The sequence below is a fragment of the Haliotis asinina genome, chromosome 6 (assembly GCF_037392515.1).
Source record: "Haliotis asinina isolate JCU_RB_2024 chromosome 6, JCU_Hal_asi_v2, whole genome shotgun sequence".
In the NCBI taxonomy this organism is placed as follows: Eukaryota; Metazoa; Mollusca; class Gastropoda; order Lepetellida; family Haliotidae; genus Haliotis; species Haliotis asinina.
The window spans coordinates 33,525,156-33,550,576 of record NC_090285.1 but is presented as its reverse complement, the minus strand read 5'-3'; the positions used below and the strand labels follow the sequence as shown (position 1 = coordinate 33,550,576).

Below are 25,421 nucleotides of genomic sequence, written 5' to 3'. Positions count from 1 at the left end.
CAATAAATAATGAATGGTCCCTGACTGTCCGATGCATTATCTGGTCATTATTCATTCACTCGGGAGATAATCTGTAACTGATGATTTAACTCTTTTCCATATGATGTTCATCTGAATACCTGAGAAGTTGATAGTAATCGGCAGTGTCAGATTCAGTGAAGGAGTCCCTCCATCTGCAACGATGACGTTGAATGTTGTTGATGGTGTTGCTGTCAGATTGAGGGTACTCAGTGGCTGCAGTATCAGAATCTCGCTTTTCATACTGTCATTGAAACCAAAAAAATCTGGAAAAAAACCCAGATAACAAATGAACACATTCATCCACTAAAACGTTTTCTTCAATTTGATAAACACCATGAGGCTAGCACTAAACATGAGGCTGCAATCAAAGATTGGTACTGATGTTAAATAATCAGGGACTATTGAGCAAACATTGTTACAATCACTAGTTAAACATTGCTCTAAGTCACACTATGATGAAATCTGAAAGAGAAAAACCTCATTGAACCTATGGGAAATGGTACATTAGAGATTGGATCAAGAATGTTTTAAAGGGGGATACAGATTTTAATTTTAGGGGTGGGATAGGGATTGTTGTGTTTCTTCCACATTATAACTAGACAAAATTGGTAAGTGGGCACTTCATTCAAGGCATGTTCATACATCTACATCAGGATTTATGTACATATTTTGTTTTAACAAGTTAAACCAGGGGATGACACAATGAACACTGCTCAATAGGATACAAGACCAATGTTCAGTTTCCATAATATACCAGTTTCATTATCTTTTCTTACAACAGGCACAAGGTTGTCAATCAACATGCTGCCAAGGAATTCAATCAGGGCAAGTACATGTTAAGTGTGAAATGTTGTGTTATGGTAATTGATCCTTTGCAAGTACAAATCTTCAAAAGATGAAAGGCGAGATATTCTAACATGAAAAGTATGATGACCCAGACAGTCTGTCAAACACTGGCGAAGGATACAAAAGGGACAATCATATGTTTAAGTTTAAATGTTTGTGTCCTTGTTGGTTTTTTTTCTGTTGTGAGTGCAAATTTAAATATACTATTTTTTCAGTAAAAAAGTAGGGGAACATGAACTTTTAACTTGCACAGGAAGTATTAGCATTAGCAAACCTTTCAAAGAGAGACATCTTATGAACGCACTGCCATTTCTCTTAATCACCGCCCCTAGACACATATTTACAGTAGTGCCATACTTGTGTATGGCGTGTCATTCTTGATTTTGAAGGTTTTCAAGAAGGTCGATAAATCACTGTAGACCATTTTGTTTTTCAATCATTTTCCATCATTGTTGTTGTTTATGGATGTTTCTAGCTGTTTTTTGTTTTCTCTTGGTTAGAAAATGAAATTTGTTCACATGCAAATTTTTACGTCATACACCACTCATCTTTCAAGAGCGATAACTGTACAAACAACTATGGCCATAAGGAAGTGCAAGTGGTGATGCACTCTCAAAACAATATATCATCGTATCAACATTGATTGACTCCTATACATTTCTCAATTTTAAAATTGTACATTAAAAATGAAGTTCTCCTACGTTTTTTCAAGAGTACATACTCAACATTAAAACAAGTTAAAGGATCCGAAATGAAGCCTCAGAATATACTAGGAGAGAGGCAGCCTACCTGCAAATGGTGCGTTGACCCCCTCAAGACTGAATGTGAGTAGGCTGTTGTTGCCGGTAACATCCCAGTCATAACAATTCAGTATGATAACCGAATAATTGACAGGTACTGTTACATCAACATTCAATGCAACACTTCTGGTGTAGGCACACTGAGGTGCCTCGTTGATGTCATCAACGTTGATGGTCACATTGGTGCTGCTGTTTAAACCCCCAGCGTCAGTGACCTATAACAACAAAGACAGATGTGTTAATAAACATAAAATATAATTTCTCTGTGGGATTTATCAATGTTATTTTATGAGGCCCATAACTGGCAAATTAGAAGACAAACATCAAAGTGATTTCTGCATTACACAATATACGTAAGATACATACTGTAATTGTGACAGTATAAGACATATCCAGAGAAGCATTCAGACTTCCACTGGTGTAGATCTGCCCAGTACTGGTCACAATACTGAAAGGTACAGGAATGCTGGAATTCACTGCATCTGGAAATAAAATCACATATTATTATCATTATGCAAAATATGTTTGCAGTAAGAGCTGGCACCAAGTTACAACAACACATATGCAGGGCTTCAAATAAGTACATTGAAAATAAGTTTCTCAAATTATGTGTAAAAGTCAGCAAGTGTTAATCTAAGCGAGAAAAAAACAACAATTCCTAACAAAGTCTATAGGCCTCCTATTTTTAAACTGAATATACAAAGCACCCATACTCTATTACTGGATTAAATATCTCATGTAGCAACTGATTCATTTAGTGAAAATAATATAGTCTGGATTGACAAATCAGGAAACACTACCTTCTTTATAGGGACACTTGGAAAACAAGTAGTTGCAAAGCCATCACTGTTACCATTAATTTATCAATATTAACATCTTATTCATCTAGCAGATGTATTTAGAAATCATAGCATTTAAATATACTGAGTCAAAAAAGAAACTTCACATTCTTTCTCCAGGGCAATATAAAATAACAAGAGATGGTTAGATCGTTAAACCGTTATTATTTCATTGGTGAGATCTGTGTGATGTACTCAATACACTAATAGTGCCTCAATCTGTTTCATTAGGCTACACTGCTGTTGCAAAACTTGGGTATACAGAATGTCAAGTCACAATATGGACATCGAGAATGGAGACTGGCAGCCCACAACCGATTTCAAATGGTCTGTGAGGACAGACGAGCTCTAAACATCTCAGCCCTGGTTTGTGTAGCCCGCAGAAATCTGTCATGTAGGTGACGTAGGACGATTTGACGGTCTTCTGCTTGTGACGTCACCTTGGGCAATCAGAAGTGGTGCCAGTTTGTTGTAGATGACCTCGTAAGTCATACACTGTATGATGGCCACATCCCATTGTTCTTGCAACGTCGATAACTGATCTTCCCGCTTGCAACATGCCAATGGCACATTCACATTGCACATTTGACAATTGTGGCATTTAAAGTACTGTTAGAACTATGGTTTAAACGTTGTTTTTTTCAATTGTTGAGGCCAATGCAAACACCGTGATGATGATGATGCAAATGAAGAAAACTTTGATATGGAGATCACGTGATCAATGGCATGTGCAAAACCTGATTTGGCACTAACTTCATTTGCACAACGAATGAATGGGTTTGAGTGGGTTTTACTAACGTTTTTGCAGAGTCGAAAGATAGGAATCCCATTTCCTATACATAGATGTATCATCAGAGAAAAATTATTAATTATTTTTAAATATTACAGTTTGTGAAGTTTCTTTTGTGACTCAGTATAGCTGAATCTACATCCAGGGACCACCCTCCTGCTCTTACTCTGTAAAGAGAAGGTGACACTTGATTCCTCATCTGTGGCACTGACGTTATAAACTTGTCTGTCTGATGCTAGTTTCTCACTCACAGTAACCACGGGGATGGTTGATGGTATGAACACCGGTGGTGTGTTCACTATTACCACATTAAATCTCAACTGTGTTTCTCCATACACATTTTTTACAGTCACAGTTACCTGAAAGAAAGACAAAACATAATATGTTCAAAGTTACTGACAGACAAAAATTAGTTTCCAACAACAAATTTGCATTCAATGAAAGCTTCACTGGTGTAGATGAAAAACTGCTGACTCAGCAATAATATGCACTATTCACAATATTCACATCACCTTGTTTTAAGACTGTTAAGAGTATTTCAGAAAATAATGAAACTGATATTTATTCAAACAGTGTTTGATGGGTTTGGTTGCAGATCATAACCAATACAGCTAACTTATTCTATTCATTGTCATCATTGTTGCAATAAGAAGGGATTTGTAATTACAACTGTTTTCGATTAATCAATGCTTTCTAAAAGATTTCACCAAACTGGATCAGGTGGTCAGGCTTGTTGGCAGCATGGCGTGGAACTGAACTCACAATATCAACCACTGAATTTCCTCATCAGGAATTATGTTTCCACACAGCTTGTCGCTGGCACACGATTGTAACATAATACAAGACTTGAAGCCTGCTACAATCAGAAACACTGACGACAGTGTCCAGAAACTAGTGTTATTGAGTGCTATATCATACTCACAGAACTAGGGAAGGTGGTTTCATTGTAGACTGCCGCCAGTGAGATTCTAGCATTTCCAACAGCCATCCCTTGGACCTCCCTGCTCGTTGCCGACACAGCAAAGAAATCATTCTCAATGTCGTTGTCAATATCAAACTCCATGGCATCTTTGTTTGAGCCCGCTGTCTCGCAGGTGAAGTTGATGTAGGTAGTGCCTACAGTATCCTTTTGTTTCACATTCAAGACTGAGCTGGACACAGTGCAGCTGGGCTTCTTACCTGAAACAAAATGGTTTGCTCTAGACATCATCATCATCATCATCACCACCACCACCACCACCACCACCATCATCATCATCATCATCATCACCACCACCACCACCACCACCACCACCACCACCATCATCATCATCATCATCATCACCACCACCACCACCACCACCACCACCACCATCACCACCACCACCACCACCACCACCACCACCACCATCATCATCATCATCATCATCATCATCATCATCACCACCACCACCACCACCACCATCATCATCATCATCATCATCATCATCATCATCATCACCACCACCACCACCACCACCATCACCACCACCACCACCACCACCACCACCACCATCATCATCATCATCATCATCATCATCATCACCACCACCACCACCACCACCACCATCACCACCACCACCACCATCATCATCATCATCATCATCATCATCACCACCACCACCACCACCACCACCACCACCACCACCACCACCACCACCACCATCATCATCATCATCATCATCATCATCATCACCACCACCACCACCACCACCATCATCATCATCATCATCATCATCATCATCATCATCATCATCATCACCATCATCATCATCATCATCACCACCACCACCACCACCACCACCACCACCATCATCATCATCATCATCATCATCATCATCATCATCATCATCATCATCATTCATCATCATCATCATCATCATCATCATCATCATCATCATCACCACCATCATCATCATCATCATCTCCGCTGGTATGATCATGGTTGGTATGTTGTTTAATGCTGCACTCAGCAATATTTCAATAACATGGCAGTGGTATGTAAATATTCAAGTCTGGATAAGATAATCCAGTGATCGTCAGTATTAGCATCAATCTATGCTATTGGAATACACGAGATGTATCAACCAAGTCAACAAGCCTTACCACTCCATCTCGTAAGTCAGTTCATATGACAAGCATGGGTTACTGAAGACCTGTTTTAACAAAATCTCCTTCGAGCCAATTTGCTTGATCTCATCCAAGAATATCTAACCTTGAAGATAGTTTAGGATTATAACTATTGCTTTGAGCAATGTTGCTGCTTTAATGAGACAAAGAAGCACAAATTAATGCTGATGAGCCATGGCTCATGAACATCAAGGGCTTTGATCCTGTGATATGCAGATCTTGTAACAGCAAACAGGTGGAAGTCTGCACAGAGGACTGTGATGCTTGATGTCACTGGGTCAAAAAGACCTTCAACCTTTTTGGGGAACCATGCATTTTGCCCAGAATGCCCTTCATGGACAGGGTGATTATATCAACTTGAAACATTGAGACCATAAATTTTGTTTCAGTTAAAAATGAGCAGTATTCCACAATCTCAGAGCAGCAGGTAATATTCCATCAGTGTGACAATCAGATGCCAGTATTAGTGGCTCTTAATGAATCAAGCATTGGGCACTTGATAATACCCAGGAGAGGTATTGAAGGCTAACAGATGCCCATTCACATACCTGCACTAACTGTGAAGTTGAATGATGTATGCACATCATATATTGATGAAGCTTCCACTGTGACATTGAAATCAGCCACCTGGGACGTTGTGTTCATGGAAATGGAACCGTTGCTGAACACAGATATGTCAAAGTTGGCTGGAAGGGAGAATATGTTCATGTCAAAACTGTATGTTGTCATAAATATACATATTTCAATAGCTGTCAGAAACATATGCTCATTTCAATCATGATAACCTTAACTAAAATGTTTTTTTTACAAAAAAAACTCAGTTAATCTGCAATCTGATTGAGAAAAATAACATGCGCACTGGACTATAATGAAATCCAATCTAAGAACGTTAATCAATTTAAACATGATCACCAATAATATCATCACTGATGCATTCCATAAAACATTTCAATCATCAATGTATGTTCATATGTTTCACTGCATGATGAACATCATCAGCTTTCAAAATTCATAATGTCTGTGCGCATTAAGTAAAAGTGTTGCATCCATCACATTAGGCGTCAAATCTGCAACTTCCTTCCTACCAAAACTGTATGGTATGGCCATAAGGAAATTCTGAGACGGTGGATGCCAAAAAAGTCTGAGTTAAGCCCCTTTATAAAGGTCAAGGTCACTCACTTCCTGATAGAACAGTGGCTTTGTAAGAGATGCTGTTCCCTGCCGTTGATGTACATGACAGTGGTTTAACTGCAGGTGGGGAAACTGTAGTGTCAACATTAATGATAGTTGGAGTGTCATCACAGGTCACTGCGTCATTGACCAGTAGCAGGGTGAACACCTTTTGGGCCGACAGGGGCGGGTTCCCATCGTCTGTTACCTGAGATAAAACCAACCTTTTTTTGTTAGTTGACTTCCTTCATTTGTTGCTTAATGCACATCCAGCAATATTGCCATCTGATACAGTGAAACAACGGGACTGGGCCGAAGAATCCAGTGACTGTTGTTATGAATAAATCCCCATACTCATTTACCAGCATATAGACAACGAATCGACTGCTGCAGGTCTAATTTAGCCATTATTTCTACATGTGCTTTTAATACAAGCAAAAAATTGAATAAGTATTATAATTCCTTTGACTTTTTTTTGTTGATCTAATGATTTTTTTTTCAATTTTGAGCAAATACACATTTGATTAAAAAAACAAACATTATATTGTCAGGGAGCATGACACAAGTTCATAACTGACAGAGAGATCTGCCCTGGCAAAACACTGACACACTTACATTGACAGAGATCCACTCCGATAACACTGACATGCTTACATTGACATAGAGATCAACACTGGCAACATTGACATATTTATATAATTTCAAGGATCAACACTGGTAATACTGACATGCATTGACAGAGATATCAACTCTAGTAACACTGACATGCTTCAAGGGACAGAGATATCAACGCTGGTAACATTTGCGTACTTACATTGACAGTAAGATTAACACGGGTAACATTGTCAAGCCCACTCAGGTTTGTAGGTTTTGTATAGTTGATGACAGGCATGTCACTGGTAATGCTGAAGTCCGAGGCCACTGTGCTTGGACTGACATCTGTGGTAAAACATAAAGGAGTTACAGGGACACCAGGCTTAGGACAACTGGTGGTCCTTGCAAAGAACCATTTGCTGAAGATAATAGATCGGGGATGAGATTTGAAAAAAAAAAATAAGAAAAGAGAAAGCCTAAGGAATGGGTAATCGGGTTTTTTCTGTTATTGCAGCAACATAGCCAACCGTTAAAGTCAATTGTATTGTATAAAAAAAGCATATTTTCAGAGGTTTTCAAATGAAGGCTTTGAATGACCAGAATTAAATTCAGGACTTGGACCATGTGCTTTTCCAGTCTGCACCATACTTTGTTTTAGTGCTTTTCTTTTCAGAGGATAATTAAGGAAAATTGAATATTATGGACGAATCTGTTTTCTTCTGTCAACAAATTTGGGAGAGGTCGACGAAGAAACCATGTCTTAATGACACAGGCGTATTGTAAATCCTGCAAAATATTGCCTGGTACATAGTGAAAATGATGATTTAAGTTCCTTTGGCACACCAATTTTGAACATAAAAATAACTGTATATTTTACAATATTTCAGAGCTTGAGACTTATTCCAGCCCTGCTTAAGAAGTGTCTGAAATTTACACAAAACATGTTAACCAACACCGGTATGTTAACTAAAAATCAATTTCATTGTTAAATATTTAAAACCTGCCTGCTAACTGAATCTGTGAGATGGCATCAGGGGTGGTGTTAAGTGGTATGTCTATAGTGCTTGACTGGTCGACATGGGCAATAATAATGACGGCAGGATTCAGATCACTCCCAAACACTGGTGCTTCGTTGAATGTCACACACAGTGTAAATCTGTCATGTAGGGGTGAACCGGAAACGATTTGTGTTGCAAAGACTGTAATCTGGAATATAGATCAAACCAACATGATTATTTTTGTCTGCGTAAAATTTGAAGAGGAACACATGTTATGGATAGACAACTCCTTAATACACCCCCCCCCCCCACACACACACAAAACCCCAAAACTAAACAAAACAAAAAACAACCCCCCCAAAAAAAACCCCAAAACAAACAACAGTAAATAAATAAATAAAAAGTATATTTAAAAATAAAAACTGAAAAATGAAAGATCTTCTTCAACCCGAATAGATTCTACTATCTATTGCAATAAAGTAGTTGTCTGTTCATCATCATACCACTTTGTAAATGCCACTTAGAGAGGTTTACGTAATGTAATAATTAAATAAGAAATTACAAAGGCTGTGAGAAAATACATAACAAATTGATTTTGAAATAATTTTTAAATATGTGTTCCTCCTTCTGAATTGTTCCCTTTTTCACCTTGGAAGGTTTCCATGGTTATCAGGATTGCCAAAGAAATAGGAAAATTAATTAATGGATTAATTTCACGATGTGCAAATACTTACACAATATCTCCTCTCAGTAAAATTAGTCTTAAGGAGCACAAGACAGGCACCGTTAAATTCAAAGATGTCGTAGTTTCGGGCAATGGTGTAGTTGAGGTCGTTGGTGTCGTTGCATGTTGGTGTAGTTGAGTTGACACAGTAGACTGGGTCTCCAGATAGTTGTTGTGTCTTGGTCAGGGAGACATTCACTTGTGGTTCACACTGAGGGCCCTGGCTGGTGACTACTGTATAGTCAGACAGATACAGCACACAATATCAATGTGAAAGGTCGCAATACATTGATTATATGTTCGATGACTAGAGATAGTTGTCGGTATTGATCTCTAAGATCGATGATCGTCAAATGAATATCGATTATCGATCTTTATAGCCAGCCCTATCAAAGGAATACACTGTGACTGGTCCTGGTCCAAAGTTTCAACAGCGGGTATCCCAGCCCCTGTTGCCCCCTACCCGGATACTCGTTATGTTAATTCCTGACATCAAATTGATAAGAAATAGCAGTACATTCTTCATCTCGGAGGACAAAATTTCGTGTTTTTGCAATATCTTGTGGCTGTAATTATGTTCAAATCCTCAGAGACAATGCAACCTTATAAATCGTGAAAGAATAACATATATCATTGCTTAGTCTATTAGTTACGTTGTCTTAACGACGGGTACCCCGAGCCCAACTCATTACCCACCCGTCCCTTGTATCCATTTTACCCGTCCCAGTCCCAGGGTGCACTCTGGATATAACCATCAACTGTAAATCCTCACCACACCATTAAGCAAAGTTCCCGTTGATGATCACTGATGAAATCTGAGACTTCAACAAGCATCGTCACTAATCCCCCGCCACATATTATCAAATCAAACCTAACAAGAAATGAAAGAGGAGATAGTAGTTTCAGATGAAGTAAACTGTCAACAAAAACATTACGCTCACACTCTCTTGATATCTTGCACTAAAGTTGTTCAAACACAAAAATATTTTGAAGTCACTTAGACCTTGACCAGTGTATGAAACACACCGTCAACATGACCTTGAAATTTAACTGAAGGTCACCAAACTCGACTGGGCACTGTACCTTTCCTAGATAAAGTTTGGTGTTGGATACGAAGAAAATACAGTAAACGGTTCTTCAGATATCTCGCCGACAAGGTATAACGTTAAAGTCCCCTTGTGACCTTGATATGAAGGTTAATGTCAGCAAACCTGACTGGGAGCTTCCTTTTACTGTGATAAACCTAGATACCAAATATGAAAAGAATCTAGGCAACGGTTCTTCAGATATTCCAATCTGAACGGACGGACGGACGGACGCATAATACCATATCCCCAGCTTCGCGCTAATCAGTTTTGTTTGATAGGAAAGGCATAATGCTTCAGAGATGGCAACTTCTGTATCATGTTATGTTGCAGCTCTTGGTTGGCAACGATTGAAGAATTTACACCGAAACGTTCATAATTTATTAAAGAGTTGTCATTCATAAAATATCCTACATTTCTTATCACGCTTTTGTTAAACGATTTTGTTTGAGCAAAAGTTTCTATTAGTTGATCGAGGGTACACCTTATTAGAGGTGGCACCCCAACTCTCATAGGGTATTCTATAAGCAAGAAGCACAAGAAGCATCGTAGTAAAGCTAAGTGTAGTAACATCTAAGCTATACGTGCCTGCTTGGAAGGTTTCTGTGGTACTTTGTGTTACTAAGGGGCTTGGACCTGTCGGATCTCTCGCTGAAATAAGATGTTAGTTTCTAGATAATGTGGCAAGCAATCAATGTAGTAGTGAATGGGTGAGTAAATACTGGTTAATGTTGCAAACAAACCTTAAAACTATTACTTCATCCTGAAGCTAAATGCTAAAACTATTACTGCAGCCTGAAGCTAAATGCTAAAAGTAGTACTTCAGCCTGAAGTTAAATAATGCTGGTATATTCACAACAGATTGAAGCGCACATAAAATATAGCATACCCTTCTCTGAAGTATGACCACGGCCGATTAATTTCATAATGAGGGTGAACATTTAACATGTGCTTGGTCTGTCTGATGATTTTATTGCCTGCATGATGCATACGTTCATATTTCGTGAGTGTTCAACGAATTACCACTGTAAATGAACCAACTTTGTATGACTTATACACGCATTAGGCACTGCAAGCTCAAGCTCGTTTCTGAAAACGTACATGTCCATCACATGCGCTTGTGTCATTGCGAGGATTAAAGATTTCTTTTTAATATGAAAGTTTTGAGATGACCCGATTTGAAACGCTCCACAGATATAACGTACTTTTGAAAACGTTCAAGTAGGGGTCATCTCAAAACTTTCATATTAAAAAGAAATCTTTAAGCCTCGCAGTGCCACGAGCGCATGTGATGACCATACCCACAGAGCCCCATGTAAGCTCTCTTGCGATAACATGACACTGGCAAGCTTAATCTGTACAACAAGAGAACTATTTGTTCAGTACATTCTGAATGACATGCGGATTTCAAACTGACAGGTCTGACATTTTCAAGTCACCTTGAATACTCCATGCTTGCTCAGTACAATACACATACACGCCTCGTCATAGTCTACCGTATTGTGTTCCTGAACGAGAATTAATTTTTAAAAAGCAGATCCGTTGTCTGTATTTTTTTGACATTTTTCCAATGTCGCTAGTCGTCATGGAGGTCTTCGTGCGGTTTAACCTTTGATAAACATGGTGATCTCGCTTCGTTTTCAGTAACCTATCTGAGACACATTAAACTCGATCCTTCTGCGTTATCACGTATATAAATCCGAGTTCGCTTGCCTGGGATATACAATCCATTGGCACATGCTGATATAGCTTTTAACCTGTCGTGTTTGGAACCAGAACAACATTTTGCTGGAAGCTTGAACGATGTTGGCTTTCAAGCGTATGATATTTATATGATTAAATTTGCACAGAACTGTGAACCTGAATACGAAAGGTTGTACATATTAAGATAAGGGGGGTTTTGATAAGCCATGTACAGCAATATGTTGTTGATGGTGGAGAACGTCGTGAGTGTACAGTGTTGTCTGAGTCAACCACGTTCGGTCATTCACTTCAGTAATCCCTGAGTTGAGTAAAAAGAAATCCTCTTATATATGTATATATATGTAGAACTGCCTTTACAGTACAACGTTTAACGTGTCATTCAATATGGATGAGACAAACCAAAGGTAGATATTAAGAACACCGGTCCTGCACGTACACACACAGAAGGATCCGTGAATATTCGGGATATAAATGGTCCTCAGCAATCTATATGTGTCGTGTGCAGTGACTAAAGGGATGGGGTGGCCATGCAGGCTCGCTGACTCGGTTGATGCTTGTCATCGTACTCCAGTTGCTTAGGTCGATGCTCATGCTGTCAGTCCCTGGATTATGTCAGACCGTCGACAGGCTATGTCTCAGCTGGAAAGTGGTTATCCATTATAGTTTACATCCAGGTTGGGGATAGGGATCAGAGATGACCAATAGTGCTTGTAAGAACCGATCAAAAAGGGGATCGGGTGGTCAGGTTTTTGTAGCGTGTATGGCCGTTAACTGTCCTGTGCCTGTCCAAAGGCGCGTTTAGAACTGTCCCAACAACGTTAAGGCGGAAGACCTCAAAAGTGTGATGTATTGTCGAGTTTCAAACTCGTGCCTCTCTCGATAGCTACCCACTGGGCAACTCCATCCCTAGATACGTTGAGATCATCCTGGCGCTAGAATACTTTATAACGCTACACGTACACTTCTTAAACCAGCATGGTTGGAGCGCGTTTGTATAGCCTAATGGTTAAAGGGTTCGTCGCGCTGAAGAACCAGGCTTGATTCCCCACATTTCTGGTGTCCCCCGCTGTAATATTTCTGGGATAATGATAAGTGGCGTAAATTTACATTCTGTCACTCAGAATGTGTTGGCAGATAAAGCAAAGTACCATGAAGATAAACCAAGTGTTCCTTTACTTTTTTGAGTAGCATATAATACCGCTTATTACTTCAGCACCAAAAGCACTGGCACCCATATGTATACATCGCTGTGTGTACATGAAATATGTTCCCTTCCTGTCAATACAATACCTTGGTCAATATCCTCATATCTGCACTAAACATCACAATATGTGAATCAACACCTGGTATCCTGCAATCCAACCATGTTGTGATATGTGTGCCAGTACCGAGGGCTGGACGAGTCACAGCTATCTCCTCTGTTACCACCTATCATCAGGTGAACTTAACATCCTACCCGTGAAGGTCCCGGGGTAGAATAGGCCTTCAGCAACCCATGCTTGCCATAAAAGGCGACTCAGCTTGTCGTAAGAGGCGACTAACTAGATTTGTGATGTATCAAAAGGTGCTTGAAGGTCATAGGGAAAATACAAGTATTTATAAACACAATAATTTAACAAAGTAACAAAACGGCATCGGTGTTAAGCCACAGACAGAAGAAACGAGATACTTTATTTGTATATAAATGTGTTTTATGCCCACATAACATGGATAAACAAATATGACATAAACACTTAGCTAATCTAAATCCCTTTCTATGAAGATATTGTGGATAAGTGTAGTTTTACCCTGCTTTTAGCAATATTCCAAAAATGTCACGGCTGGGAATTCAGAAATGGGTTTCGCACGTTGTATCTAGGTGGAAACTGAACCGTGGTCTTCGGTGTGGTCTTCGAACACTTTAACCATAAGCCTCGCCCCGCCACCCCTAAGATATAATGTTTTTGACTGAACGGGGATATTTGGAAAAACCGTTGTGCATGCGTCCTCTTGATGCTATGGTCCTTTTGATGCTATGATCCGCTGATCACGGGTTCGAACCCCATACAATGCCTTTGGCCTAACCTTCACCAGAGCGGTAAATGTCCACGACTTGAGACCCTCTGACATTTACTTCACATCCTTAGAAATAACAGAGTAAAGTTCCATAGCGCATCCAGACGTATCAACAACTGTAGGTATATCATACAACTGCATGTATATCCCATAGCTGTATTTATATCTCACAGTTGTACACATATCCCACAACTTCAGTTATATGCCACAACTGAATTTGTATCCACAACTGTTTTTATATCCCACAGCTGGTTTACATCTCACAACTGTATTTTTATCTTACAGCATTATTTATATTTATATCCCATAACTGTATTTATAGAGACAACTGTATTTATATCCCATAACTGTATTTATAACTGAATTGGTAAAGCGCAACTGCATTTATATCCCATAACTATTTATGTCCTACAGCTGTATTTATAACTGTATCTATATGCACAACTATTTATATCCCATAACTGTATTTATATCCCACTGTACTTATAACTGCATTTATATCCAACAACTATTTACATACCACAACTGTATTGATAACTGTATTGATATAGCACAACTGTATTTATATCCCACAACCACATTTACACCATGTACTCACCATCTACACAGAAGCTCATGAGTACAGCTAGGACGACATATCGCATCACACATCCACCCATCTTTGCAGGGAGGCGAAGTACTGTATCCCCTTTACGTTTTGAATTTAGCGCCGAAGTAACTTGTCTGAGTCATGTCTGCTTGGCCTGTGGCTGGTGGTTGCCCATGTCAGTCTGTCAAAGGAAATATCAAAATACAGGTAATGCTCAAATCCCCCAGAAGGGGGTCGTGGTTAGTTCCAGATTCAAGTTAAACAAAATCACTGAAACATATGATAGTTCCACTTGACACACACGTGCATTGGAGTGTACGTAACTCAAGTTACCTAGGCCTGTCACACTCCTGAGTGAAACCAGTCTAAGTAAACTTTGTTTCAGTACTTTTCGTTACACTCCACACCTGAGTCTAACAAAACCTTATGGGAGGTCACGTCAGGTAACCTTTGAGATTGACCAATCAGAACACAGCTTACCAAATCACGAAAGTGGACATTCGCACATACCTTTTGAACTTTTTAACTTGAAAAGGTTCACACCCGAACGATTCCGAATGCTATTTAGCTTACGCTCACTTCCAGGTGATGCATACGGCTTACGTAGAACTGTGACAACGGTGAGTAAACAGTCACTGAAAATGGTGTTTTTGATAATATTCAAGGATGTCATCTTGAGGAAATATTAGCTAATGGTAACCATGTCAACAGAAACCCCAAAGCGTATATACTGCAGATCATATAATTGTGTTATATGCGGATTTTTGTGTGTGGAGAGATCTGTGTCAGTGACCTGAATATTTTGAAAGTACCTCCGATCCCAAAATAGTAGCCGTTGTCTGATTGGTTAAATCTATTTAACCGTCTCCCGTTTGATTGGACGGTCATTAGTTGCTCAAAGGTTACCTGACGCGACCTCCTACTAGGTTTTGTTAGACTCAGTGGTGGAGTGTAACGAAATACACTGAGACTAAGTTTACTTAGACTGAGAAATCACGTCCCTCTCGTGAGCAATATGTATATAACCTTCCATATCTAGTCAGTTCTCTTCAGACTAAGATCACTAAAGAATCACTAAATAAAGAATAAAGAATACAAAATAAATATTTATTTATTTATTTATTTATTTATTTACTTATATTGGTTAGTGATGTTCGGATATTGACAAATCAATGTTCTTTTCAAGTGAAATCATTGCATTTTAAGTAATAATTTTCAAATAAAAGCATATTTATAAGCAGTTTAACATTAGGTAGTGATTTTGTGGGTAATAATGGCCTGTAGGGGGTTGTTCATGTTCGAAAATGTCCGTGTAGGGAAATGGCCATGTGAGCTCCGGACCTGGCACATTACTCTGTACGTACAGCACTCTCCTCTGGATCCTACCGCTGGCCAATGTAGATGTTGCCACTATAAACAGTTTGGCAATATGGTCAGTTTAACGTATTCAGAGAAACCTTGCTGGACCAAACACCACAAACGAATCACACACGAGCCCCCGTTTTCAAGAAACGACAAATCCCTAAAAACATTGATTTGTTAATCCGGAATACAGATAACTTGACAGTCCAGTCGACTTCACTTGACATAAACACTATAACGGTTACAAAGGTACTGGTGGCGGAGGGGTAGCCTAGTGGTTAAAGCGTTCTCTCGTAGAGTCACAGACCCGAGTTCAATTCCCGACATGGGCACAATGCGTGAAGCCCATTTCTGGTGCCCCTCGCCGTGATTTTGCTGGAATAATGGTAAAAGCGGCGTAAAACCACATTCACTCACACATTACACCATGCGAATCCAAGACAATCGGTGCCAACGCACGTGCGAATACTTTAGGCAATATTCTGTCTCTGTAACTTCTGTAACAGATCCATGTATGAATGCCCCTGTGTTTAGGCCTGTAGAACGATATGTGTTTATTCTGCAGCTAAAAGAGTGAAGCTCAGGCCGAGGAAGTTTAGGGAAAGACTCCTGTATTCCTATGTATTCAAATATTGTTTAATGCGTTGATTGTGTTTATGTTAAGCGTTTACTTTCAGTGATGTCATGGGCAAAGCGCACCTTCTCGAGGTAAACAGAGAACCGATGGAAGGATAACGGTAAAGTAAACGATCATGAAAGCCAGTCATTCTTTCCGATCTGTGCGGGCGGTCAGCGCAATCGCAATTATCTCATAACGTATACAAACATCGACTTAGAGATTAAATACGTAATAAGAAGAAAAATACTGTCAGATATATCAAAACATATTTACATGGCTATGGTCATGCAATTATGGATAAGTTCTTATCATGAAAACGGTCTGGGTTTGAAATGTTGCAAACTACGATGAACATCAAACAGAAAGGCTCTCACAGTCACAGCAGTCCACATATGTGAAATGCGTTAGAGCGGCGTATCGCTACATTAACATGTCTCATATATATAAGACAGTGATTCAGTTAGGAGACTTTTACAAGCTGAAATCCATGGAAAAAAGGCCATGATGGGGGAGATTCTGCTCATACAAACAGCAGAACCGGCCTCAACTAAGGGACATAACTCTCATAGAGAATCATCACATCGCAGACGAGTTAAGAGAGTTATCTCGGGTAATAAGAGCTACAGATATATAATGATAATTTAATGACAGTCTGATAGTTGAGTTACCCTTCAACCCAGCCACGTATGTAATGCCAGAGCCCCAAATGAAGCAAGTGTAGATTTCATCCGGCACTGAATCCCGAATCCCATAGATGATCCTATAATTCAATTTTAACCAAGTTTAAACTCAGTATTTTCAGCGTCTAAGCGGTAGGTTACCTCACTCTGAGAATCATTACACTTGACATAGAATCAGAGAAACAGGTTCTGAGAAAAGGCTGCAATGGGTTTAGGCTTGCCTTGATTGTATTGTAATGTTATTCAAACCCATTGTAAGAACAACAAACTGACATTTATTTAATCTAGTCCTTGGTTTCTACAAAAGTTGAAATGATCTGTTTATATCAGTGTCTACGCCAGGTCAGCTGAAACTGAAAAGGAAAAGCAATGGCGCCAAAAAGGAAATAGTACTGATTTCCGATCTTGAAATCTGATTTTAAATTCACTTTCGGTGAAACTAATTAAGAGAAGTATTTGAAGATGCAATGAAATATGGCTTGGCATCGCAGTTGGGCTCGCAACTAGCGTTGTACAATGTCATATTACATGAACTCCCTATAATTAGAATTGAATTTTGAGAAATTGGTTTTTGAAAATCAGTAAACTGGTTCTTTGTTGGGCTTGACCCGTTGTCCAAGTATGTGGGAAATAAGGTATGTTGTCAATAAAATGTCAGTTTAGTAGGTGCTGGTGAGATGAGGTGAGGTAAGGTCGAGCTCAAGATGTGTTGCCCGGATGTAGCCTTGAGAGCGCACTTGTGTCGGTGTTGGTGCCAAGGGCGACTACTCTAGTGCGATAGAGAAAATGCATTACCAAATTTTCCCAACAGAGCCCCACTCAGAGTATACTGATTTCGAGTGTTGAGCAGCAGTGGGAGACTTAAAACAATTTTCAAACCTCATGTAGTTTTCCTTGCACACCTTTGAATCAACGAAATATTTCACTATATCCCCCAATATGTCCTAATTTGACACTATACACGACACGGTCCTCCTTATTTGACTTCTAACAGTTGTGCCCTGACTTGGCACTGTATGCCAGACAGTAACCGACAGCGTGGCTGCCCTAACGAAAACATACCCCTGCTCGGTGTCCGTGTACACCGACGCAGGCGTCTGGGAGTGATGCACGTTTTTCACGAATGGCTAGCCACCGTGTTCAAGTGGTGCGTTCGTGCGAATGTTATGGGTTCGTTCGGGCCTTCTGTCCATCGAGCATCCAGTCGTTGTTCTATTCCTGTAATGCAGACCACCAGGCAGGGTGACAACAAGTACCAGCGTTTAAAATCTGATATGAGAGGCGATGGGGTAGCCTAGTGATGAAAGCGTTGGCTCGTCATGACGGAGACCCGGTTCGATTCCCTACATGGGTACAATGTGTGAAGCCCATTTCTGGTGTCTTCCGTCCTGATACTGATGAAATATTACTAAAAGCGGCGAAAAGTTTAACTCACTCACTCACCCTGATATGAAAGTCAATGAACGAACTAATCGGTCATACAGACACTGAAACAAATACGTCTAATAAAGTCCATGCAAGTCTAGAAAATGTGGCAAGCCTAGACTGCCACAGTCTTACACTGAAGAAAGTCTCTGGGCTCCTTTTCACTATATCTTTTCAAAGTTATAATTACTAACCGTCCATTTAGGAATATGTTCATTTCCGGGGCTAGATGTTAGTCAAGAAACAAACCACTGGTCATGTTTATATTCTGGGTGTAGGCATTTGATTTATATATCTAGGTTACACTGTGTAGGCATTTAGGGTTTAGGAAAATATGTTTTTACACAATCGTAGATGAGTATGATATAAATTCTAATAGTGAATATTTACACAGTTTTTTAATGGGTCCCCGTAGCACTCATACGAGGGAGAGAAATATAGGACAAATGACTAAAAACCAGCGGATGTTTGCGTGATCATTGGCGTCAGTTGGGACACACATGCACTTTAAAATACAATGAACTATGTTCTTAAATGCGGGGGCACCCACTGAAGAGAGACACGTGCATCATGACTTCCCAAACATGCATTTATGCATTCGAAAACATGCTAATTTTTAATGCAATCGCAATCCGCATGATGTTAATCCAAGAAGGTTAAAGTCACATGAAGTTTTCAACACAACCATTCGAACTCAACAATATCAGGCATGCGGTTAAAATGTTTATGTTTTTTCGTTAAAGAATTGAAAAGGGTCTTTTTGTCACGAAAAAGAAATCATCTCCTTTGAGTAGAAAATGATATCTACGTAATTAATGCTTGTGTGGCGGTATGGAGGACTTTGAGTGTCCGCGCATGTGTTTGGCGCCACCTGTTGGAGAACTTTTTACTCTCTAATGGGTGTATCCCTGTGTAATTAGTCGAATAAAATAATCTTTTTTCCCCACGTGGGTTCTTTGTAAGAGAAGCAGCACTTGTGTGAATAAAGTGTGTAACCCATTAATGTACACAGTATGAACGAAAAGGGAAGTGCTATCCAGGTCCAACTTGACATCTGAACAAGGACATGAAAGGATCTATTGTTATGTCACGATGACCTTGCCCATTTCTAAGGGAATGGACAAATCATGTAGTTGTCCTCAAGGGTAAACATTTCGTGACGGCACAAGACTGGCGCGTCTTGGCCATATGTTGCGAATAAAATAACTTAAATGTCAAGGATCCCACAAAATTCACGAGCACGTTTTGAACACACAAAACAGGAGACTTTCACTGTTTTGAAACAAAAGAAAATACGCAGTTCGAAATGTTCTGCTGACATTGATGCTGTGCTTTCAGAGTTTCAAAGCCCCGATGCACCAGACTTTGTTTCTGCTTGATCATTTTACGCATGCGCGTATACAGTTCCATTAGTAGCAATACTTGATACTTCAGGGCAATACTGTGTTGTTTAAAAAAACAAAACATCTCCTTCATTTATCCCCGCCCACAAACCATCCCCCTTCCTACTCTGACATATGATATATGTTGACAGGTAAACAGCTGCTTGGAAGACGACTTTTTCAATGTTCAGTATTTACTCAGTTGTGCTTGATCGATATTCATGATCCTTGCGAACACTGAACCTTGATCTGTCTCAATGTGAACACTCTGGGTGTTCAAATACTTACGTACGTGGATACGGAGTGACTGAGTGAGTGTAGGTCGATACCGTTTATAGATATACACCTATTCCAGTAATGTCAAAACATTCATTACAGAACAGTCTCGTTTCCTGTTTACTGGATTCCGTCCCGTTGCGCAACGTAGTGAGATAACCAGTCCAGAATTTTTAGATAAAGTCATTTAACTGGATACTTAAATATTAATCAGTATGATCTGATAGGTCTAAGCACTTGCATACTGGAACACTATACGCTTCTTCTAATCCTTGTAAACATGTCGTACATCTTGCTCTGTGGAGCTATGACAAACGGAAACCTAAAAATCATGGAAATCTCAAAACGAAGCTCTGTCAAAAAACTTGGGCCGTCTGGTACGTAACTGATATTATATCAATCTCATTGTGCGTTACAGAGCTGCACTGAATTTTCTATTTTCAGTTTCACAACAGAAAATTCGGATCGGTTGTAAAGTTAGATCAATGTCTGGTTAATGAGACTCATGTTTCGGTATGAGAATACAAGAAATTCTCTTCATACATTGTAGCATGGTGGGGATCGAACTGGGGAGTGACCTGCAAACGCTTGGTCCCATGTGGTTATAGGAAATACACAGAACGCCAATATTGTTTAAATAAAGTCATTTCGAATATACCAAGATAAATCCCATGAGAACCTCAAAATACTAGCTTACAGTATACGGGGACACGGGTAATATCATAACGAACTAAACATTGTATTCGGACATTATTAGAGGTGACTATTGAGGGAAAAACAGCTATTGCGATAGTGATAGTCTACTGCAACATTCTACTGCGATAGCGATAGTCTATTGCAACGTTAACATTCTACTGCGATAGCGATAGTCTATAATTGCATCGAGATCGAGATTTTACAAAGCAGCAAGATGAGGCCATGGCTCCTGCATAAAAAAAATATATTTCGAATCTGAATTCCAATCTTTTACGCAGTGATGTAAAATTAGGCCACATGTGTGCTCCTCTTCAATATACAGTTGTTATGAAATATGGATTATGATAACATATTTACATAAAATGGCGACTGAAAGGTACACACAGATGTGTGCGTGGGATCTATAGGCATCCTCCACGTGGTTCGACCTACATCTGCCACCAAATCTCAACGTTATTTAACAGGAAGGCTCCTAATGTCGAGGAGAGAAAAATCATCACTTTGTACTAAAATGAAAAATAAAGTGAAATTTAATATTTCAAGCGTCTTTATTGTCACTTACATGAAGAAGGAGCAAAGTTTTTCTTTGGAAAATCAACTCCATTTACAGACGTGCAACCACGGATGTCATTTATTTCCTTACCATTTTTATCACTTCTTGTACACATGGCACCAACATGGCAGCACCATGGCAACAGTAGAGCAATGTGTACCGCCTTCACAAAACATTACATTCTCCCACGATGTAGAAAAAGTGTCAATATTGTAGGCATTTATCAATTTAAAATCAAATGGACTGAATTTCAAGAAGGCGATAAAACAAGGCAATGTTTTTTGTCCCTCACATTTGTCAATTGTTCAATTTCTTACATTAAACGTGCTCAAACTAGAGCAAGTCATTTATCACTATACCACTGTTATCAAGTTGGGTACGTTTTTCACAAACAAGGGGGCGAAATCAACTCGTTAGTAAGTACAAGGTGAGGTTATTGGCGCCTTGTTTTTTCCTCCAAGAAAATCAGGAGTCGCACCGCTGACAGTCTGACCGTGATAAGGTCTGTAAGTGCCCCGATATCACTATTTCCTTCAACATCAGCACCGTATCAAACACACTGCTGGAAATGGTTTTAAGTCAAGGGTGGAATACGGTGTTTTGTTTTCATTCAATGCCTGACTCGATGCCATCTAGTGGATTTTTCAATCTTTTTATCGTACATAATTACATTGGCCTTGAAACTGTTGAAATTTGATTGTCTATAATGGGAATTTGACACTGAATGTCAAATGACTTTAACTGAATAAACGTTTTTGTTTAGATAGCAGTCAGTGATATCTGTGGGTATTTATCTACTTCGTGACACTATCGACGGCATCAGCAGGACACGATCGTTCCTGGGTGAAGGAACATTAGGAAGTAATGATGCTGTGATGCAATACAACGTGTGAACTGGAACACCGATAGAACAGGGTGCTTCTGACTTTCGTCCTCACGTCGAACACTGCGACCACGTGGCCCTCCACATCGACACTCACGCCTCATTTACAATAATAAAATCGTTAATTTTATTTTATTTTTTGTAAATGTTGACTAAGACATTGTGTGATCCGTAGTAGACTAACCAGCCGAACTTGTTACATCGGCCAGTGTTAACGAGGGTGACGAATGGGCTAGTTAGGGTTGAAACAAAATAGGCGTTTATTAATTTATTTATCAGTGTATCGTATACTTAATCGACATTAAAGAAACATACGACATGGTCACAAAGCTCTTTACTTTTGACTACAAGTTCTTAAACATAAATAGAAATACGTTACGCAAAATGACCCAACAGACATCTATACGAAACAGATGTTTGCATATTAGTTTGCTTTGGATACCTGATGTTTGCCTTTAATCAGATTTCATGATGGTACCATCGAAATTATATATGATGGTCTTTCGAAAAACTGCCATGAATCAATTCTGGCAACATATGTCCCTTTATCAAACCCAAGGGTTAAAAGAGTATATAATCACATGTAAGAAAACTGTCGATGGATGCGATGAATATCCATTGTCGGTATGTTCTCAGCGCTAGCAAATATTGCTGGCCTCTATAAGACAAACGGGTTACAAATGTACCGCCAGTGCCTGGGTGAACGCGTAATGTATTATGTGTTTATATGACCTGTCACTTCCACGCCATCAATATGTTTCGCCCGCCGAGATACCAAACCTGAACTACATGTTTATAAACACAATACAGACATGTACAGTTTCCTTTAACTGGAAACAACCCCTAACTATGTACATCCGACTGGCTGTGTGCTTTGCATGATTCAACGTACTCTTAGTAGCATTATCCGTTAAACAAGAACAGACTCGCCCAATGACAGTTTTGATTTAGATTTACACCCAACTTCCTTTTTGTGATTTTTAAGCATTTTCCGCCTATCAGTATGTACTTCATTTAGTCCTTGAAGAAATATCCCATGGAATTTTGTTATCCCAGTGGCGGGTCAGCCAGCGCCATAGTCGACCGATGTCATCCTCGGGGTGTAATTAAACCCCCGTAGGTTCCTTCCAAGCGAACAATCTATCCAGCCAACTGCTAGGGCTTATTCATAACAAATCACAATCTTGGTGCAGTCATGGTGGCATGTGGTTCTGTGCACCAGTTCAGAACACTATCAGGTAAACTTAAGCAACGTTGTGCACGGGCAGTCCTTGGATGGCTGACCGTGTGTGGCAGTTTGAGAATTTCTAGGACTTGCCCCTCCACGAAACACATATGATATGTGATCCCAGCCTAGGAAAGCGAGTTTATTCAAACTGTTCACACAGCAGAAAATGGGTACCCGGTGGCATAATTCATGTGACTATAATCTTCAGGCAGACAGCTTGCGATATCCGGGGTAATAATGAACAGTGATGTGGATGAGGCGCTGTAAAAGTACATGGCATTATAACCAGGATGGCATTATAATCAGGGTGCGCTGTACTCTTATTGTAAGTTATGTAAGATAATTGAATATAGCAACTTTAATGTGTTTCAGGTTAAATATTTGGCCACAGGATAGAATGAGTTTATATACACATAATTGATAGACTGATTTCAAATCCTAAGGCTGGCTTATTAGCATATACCATTAATGCTGCACATACACTAGATGGGATTCTAGAGAGGATCCTCATCTTGATCGAGTTTTCTCTCGATACGATAAACTTTTGACAGGATTCTTCTTGATTTCTCTGAACAGAATAAACTCGACGGGACACGTTTTTGTATAGGATACTCTCTTTACAGGAGACAGGTTTGATACCCCACACGTTTGATCCAGTGGACTCTTTATAAGAAACAGTATGCGAATAGACACAATCATGATAGGAGACACTGCAAATACGATACACCTTTCATCGGATACACGTTGGATGGCAATTGATACGATGAGACACCTAGTCTGTTATATGGTCTGTGATTCATCTTTTACAGGATACGATCTCAATGGTGCCCGGTGTGCCACATCAACGTTCATCCACATATTTCAATTCATGCGACTGTGATCGAATACTATATTGCATTGTGATATATGTGTGTTTTCACCATGCTCGTATTCAGTCACAAATGTCCAATACTTTTACCTGTCAGGCCACTAATCGCTCATTCTCTCAACAACGCCCGCGTATGCCAGACATCCACACAGACACCCCTTGTAGTTTTAAAGAATGACTGAATCACATTTCCGCGAAATACACAATGATTTAAACCGTTGACGATAAGATTGCGTGAAGAAATAAAGGCCCAAGTGTTGCAGTGAGAATCTAAGACTATTAGCCGCGTCCTTAATTTCAACAGTTTAAAGTTCGCACAGACCTCGGGAAAAGAATTAAACTCCACTTGATGTAGGACCTCCAATTCAGCCTCAGTAACAGAGAAACGCTGACTCTCTTCAAATATATAATTTTGATTGTAACAAATAAACCCATTTGAATTGAAACGGAGCCCCAGTGAGATCACACGTGGGGAGATCAAGGCTTGCTTCATTCGGGGCTTTAGCATGGGGGACCAGGCTGTAGGGAAAATAATATGGTTCAGGGACTGTGAGACAGACTGAATCACTGACGACAGAATCGAATTTAAAGTCGAAGGAAAACAAATTTTATAACCAAATATGTAATATTACGTATAGGTTATTCTCTGTGCGGGAGTTTATCCCGTGCTGATAGAATATGCTTAAATATACGCCTTCACATTTCTCAAACCCCACACTTTTGCATGTCTTCATCAGATAAGGACACATTTGTGGCCTAAAATGCTCCCAGGGCAAATTTAATTTTCTCGCGCAGATAAAGCGTGTTTTTAACAACTGAGCCACAGAATGATACTTGTCATAAGTAAACATGAGCCTGTTGACAGCTGGTCATTTTGCTGATGAGACTGACAATGGTTTATGTATTTTCATCATATATACCATGACGTCATTGCACGTGCGTTAATAGATATACCGGCCTGAGAAAAGTCGGATCTGGGAACCAGGAAAATTATAAACCGTACGCTGTAAAAGCAAACATAATGTATCTTAAACGTTACACATACATAAATTCTCCTGGCTCGTCGAAGGCGATATTGTATAGGAC

At 39.6% G+C, this 25,421-nt stretch overlaps 1 protein-coding gene across 3 annotated transcripts in view; it reads right to left on the bottom strand.

The window, feature by feature from the left end:
* LOC137287058 (uncharacterized) overlaps positions 1-25,421 on the bottom strand; it is a 109,415-nt gene that overhangs the window by 59,615 nt on the left and 24,379 nt on the right. For 2 of the 3 annotated variants that reach the window (XM_067819171.1, XM_067819172.1), the window contains exons 2-13: positions 14,373-14,544; positions 10,604-10,666; positions 8,941-9,164; positions 8,213-8,414; positions 7,429-7,553; positions 6,624-6,822; positions 5,993-6,130; positions 4,219-4,475; positions 3,463-3,655; positions 2,034-2,149; positions 1,657-1,882; positions 120-284 (exon numbers count right to left, since the gene is read on the bottom strand). In XM_067819171.1, coding sequence (XP_067675272.1) covers positions 120-284; positions 1,657-1,882; positions 2,034-2,149; positions 3,463-3,655; positions 4,219-4,475; positions 5,993-6,130; positions 6,624-6,822; positions 7,429-7,553; positions 8,213-8,414; positions 8,941-9,164; positions 10,604-10,666; positions 14,373-14,433 — 1,969 coding nt within the window. In that variant the 5' untranslated portion in view covers positions 14,434-14,544. The remainder of the gene's footprint in view (positions 1-119; positions 285-1,656; positions 1,883-2,033; positions 2,150-3,462; positions 3,656-4,218; positions 4,476-5,992; positions 6,131-6,623; positions 6,823-7,428; positions 7,554-8,212; positions 8,415-8,940; positions 9,165-10,603; positions 10,667-14,372; positions 14,545-25,421) is intronic. The other variant, XM_067819173.1, reaches the window with a different exon arrangement.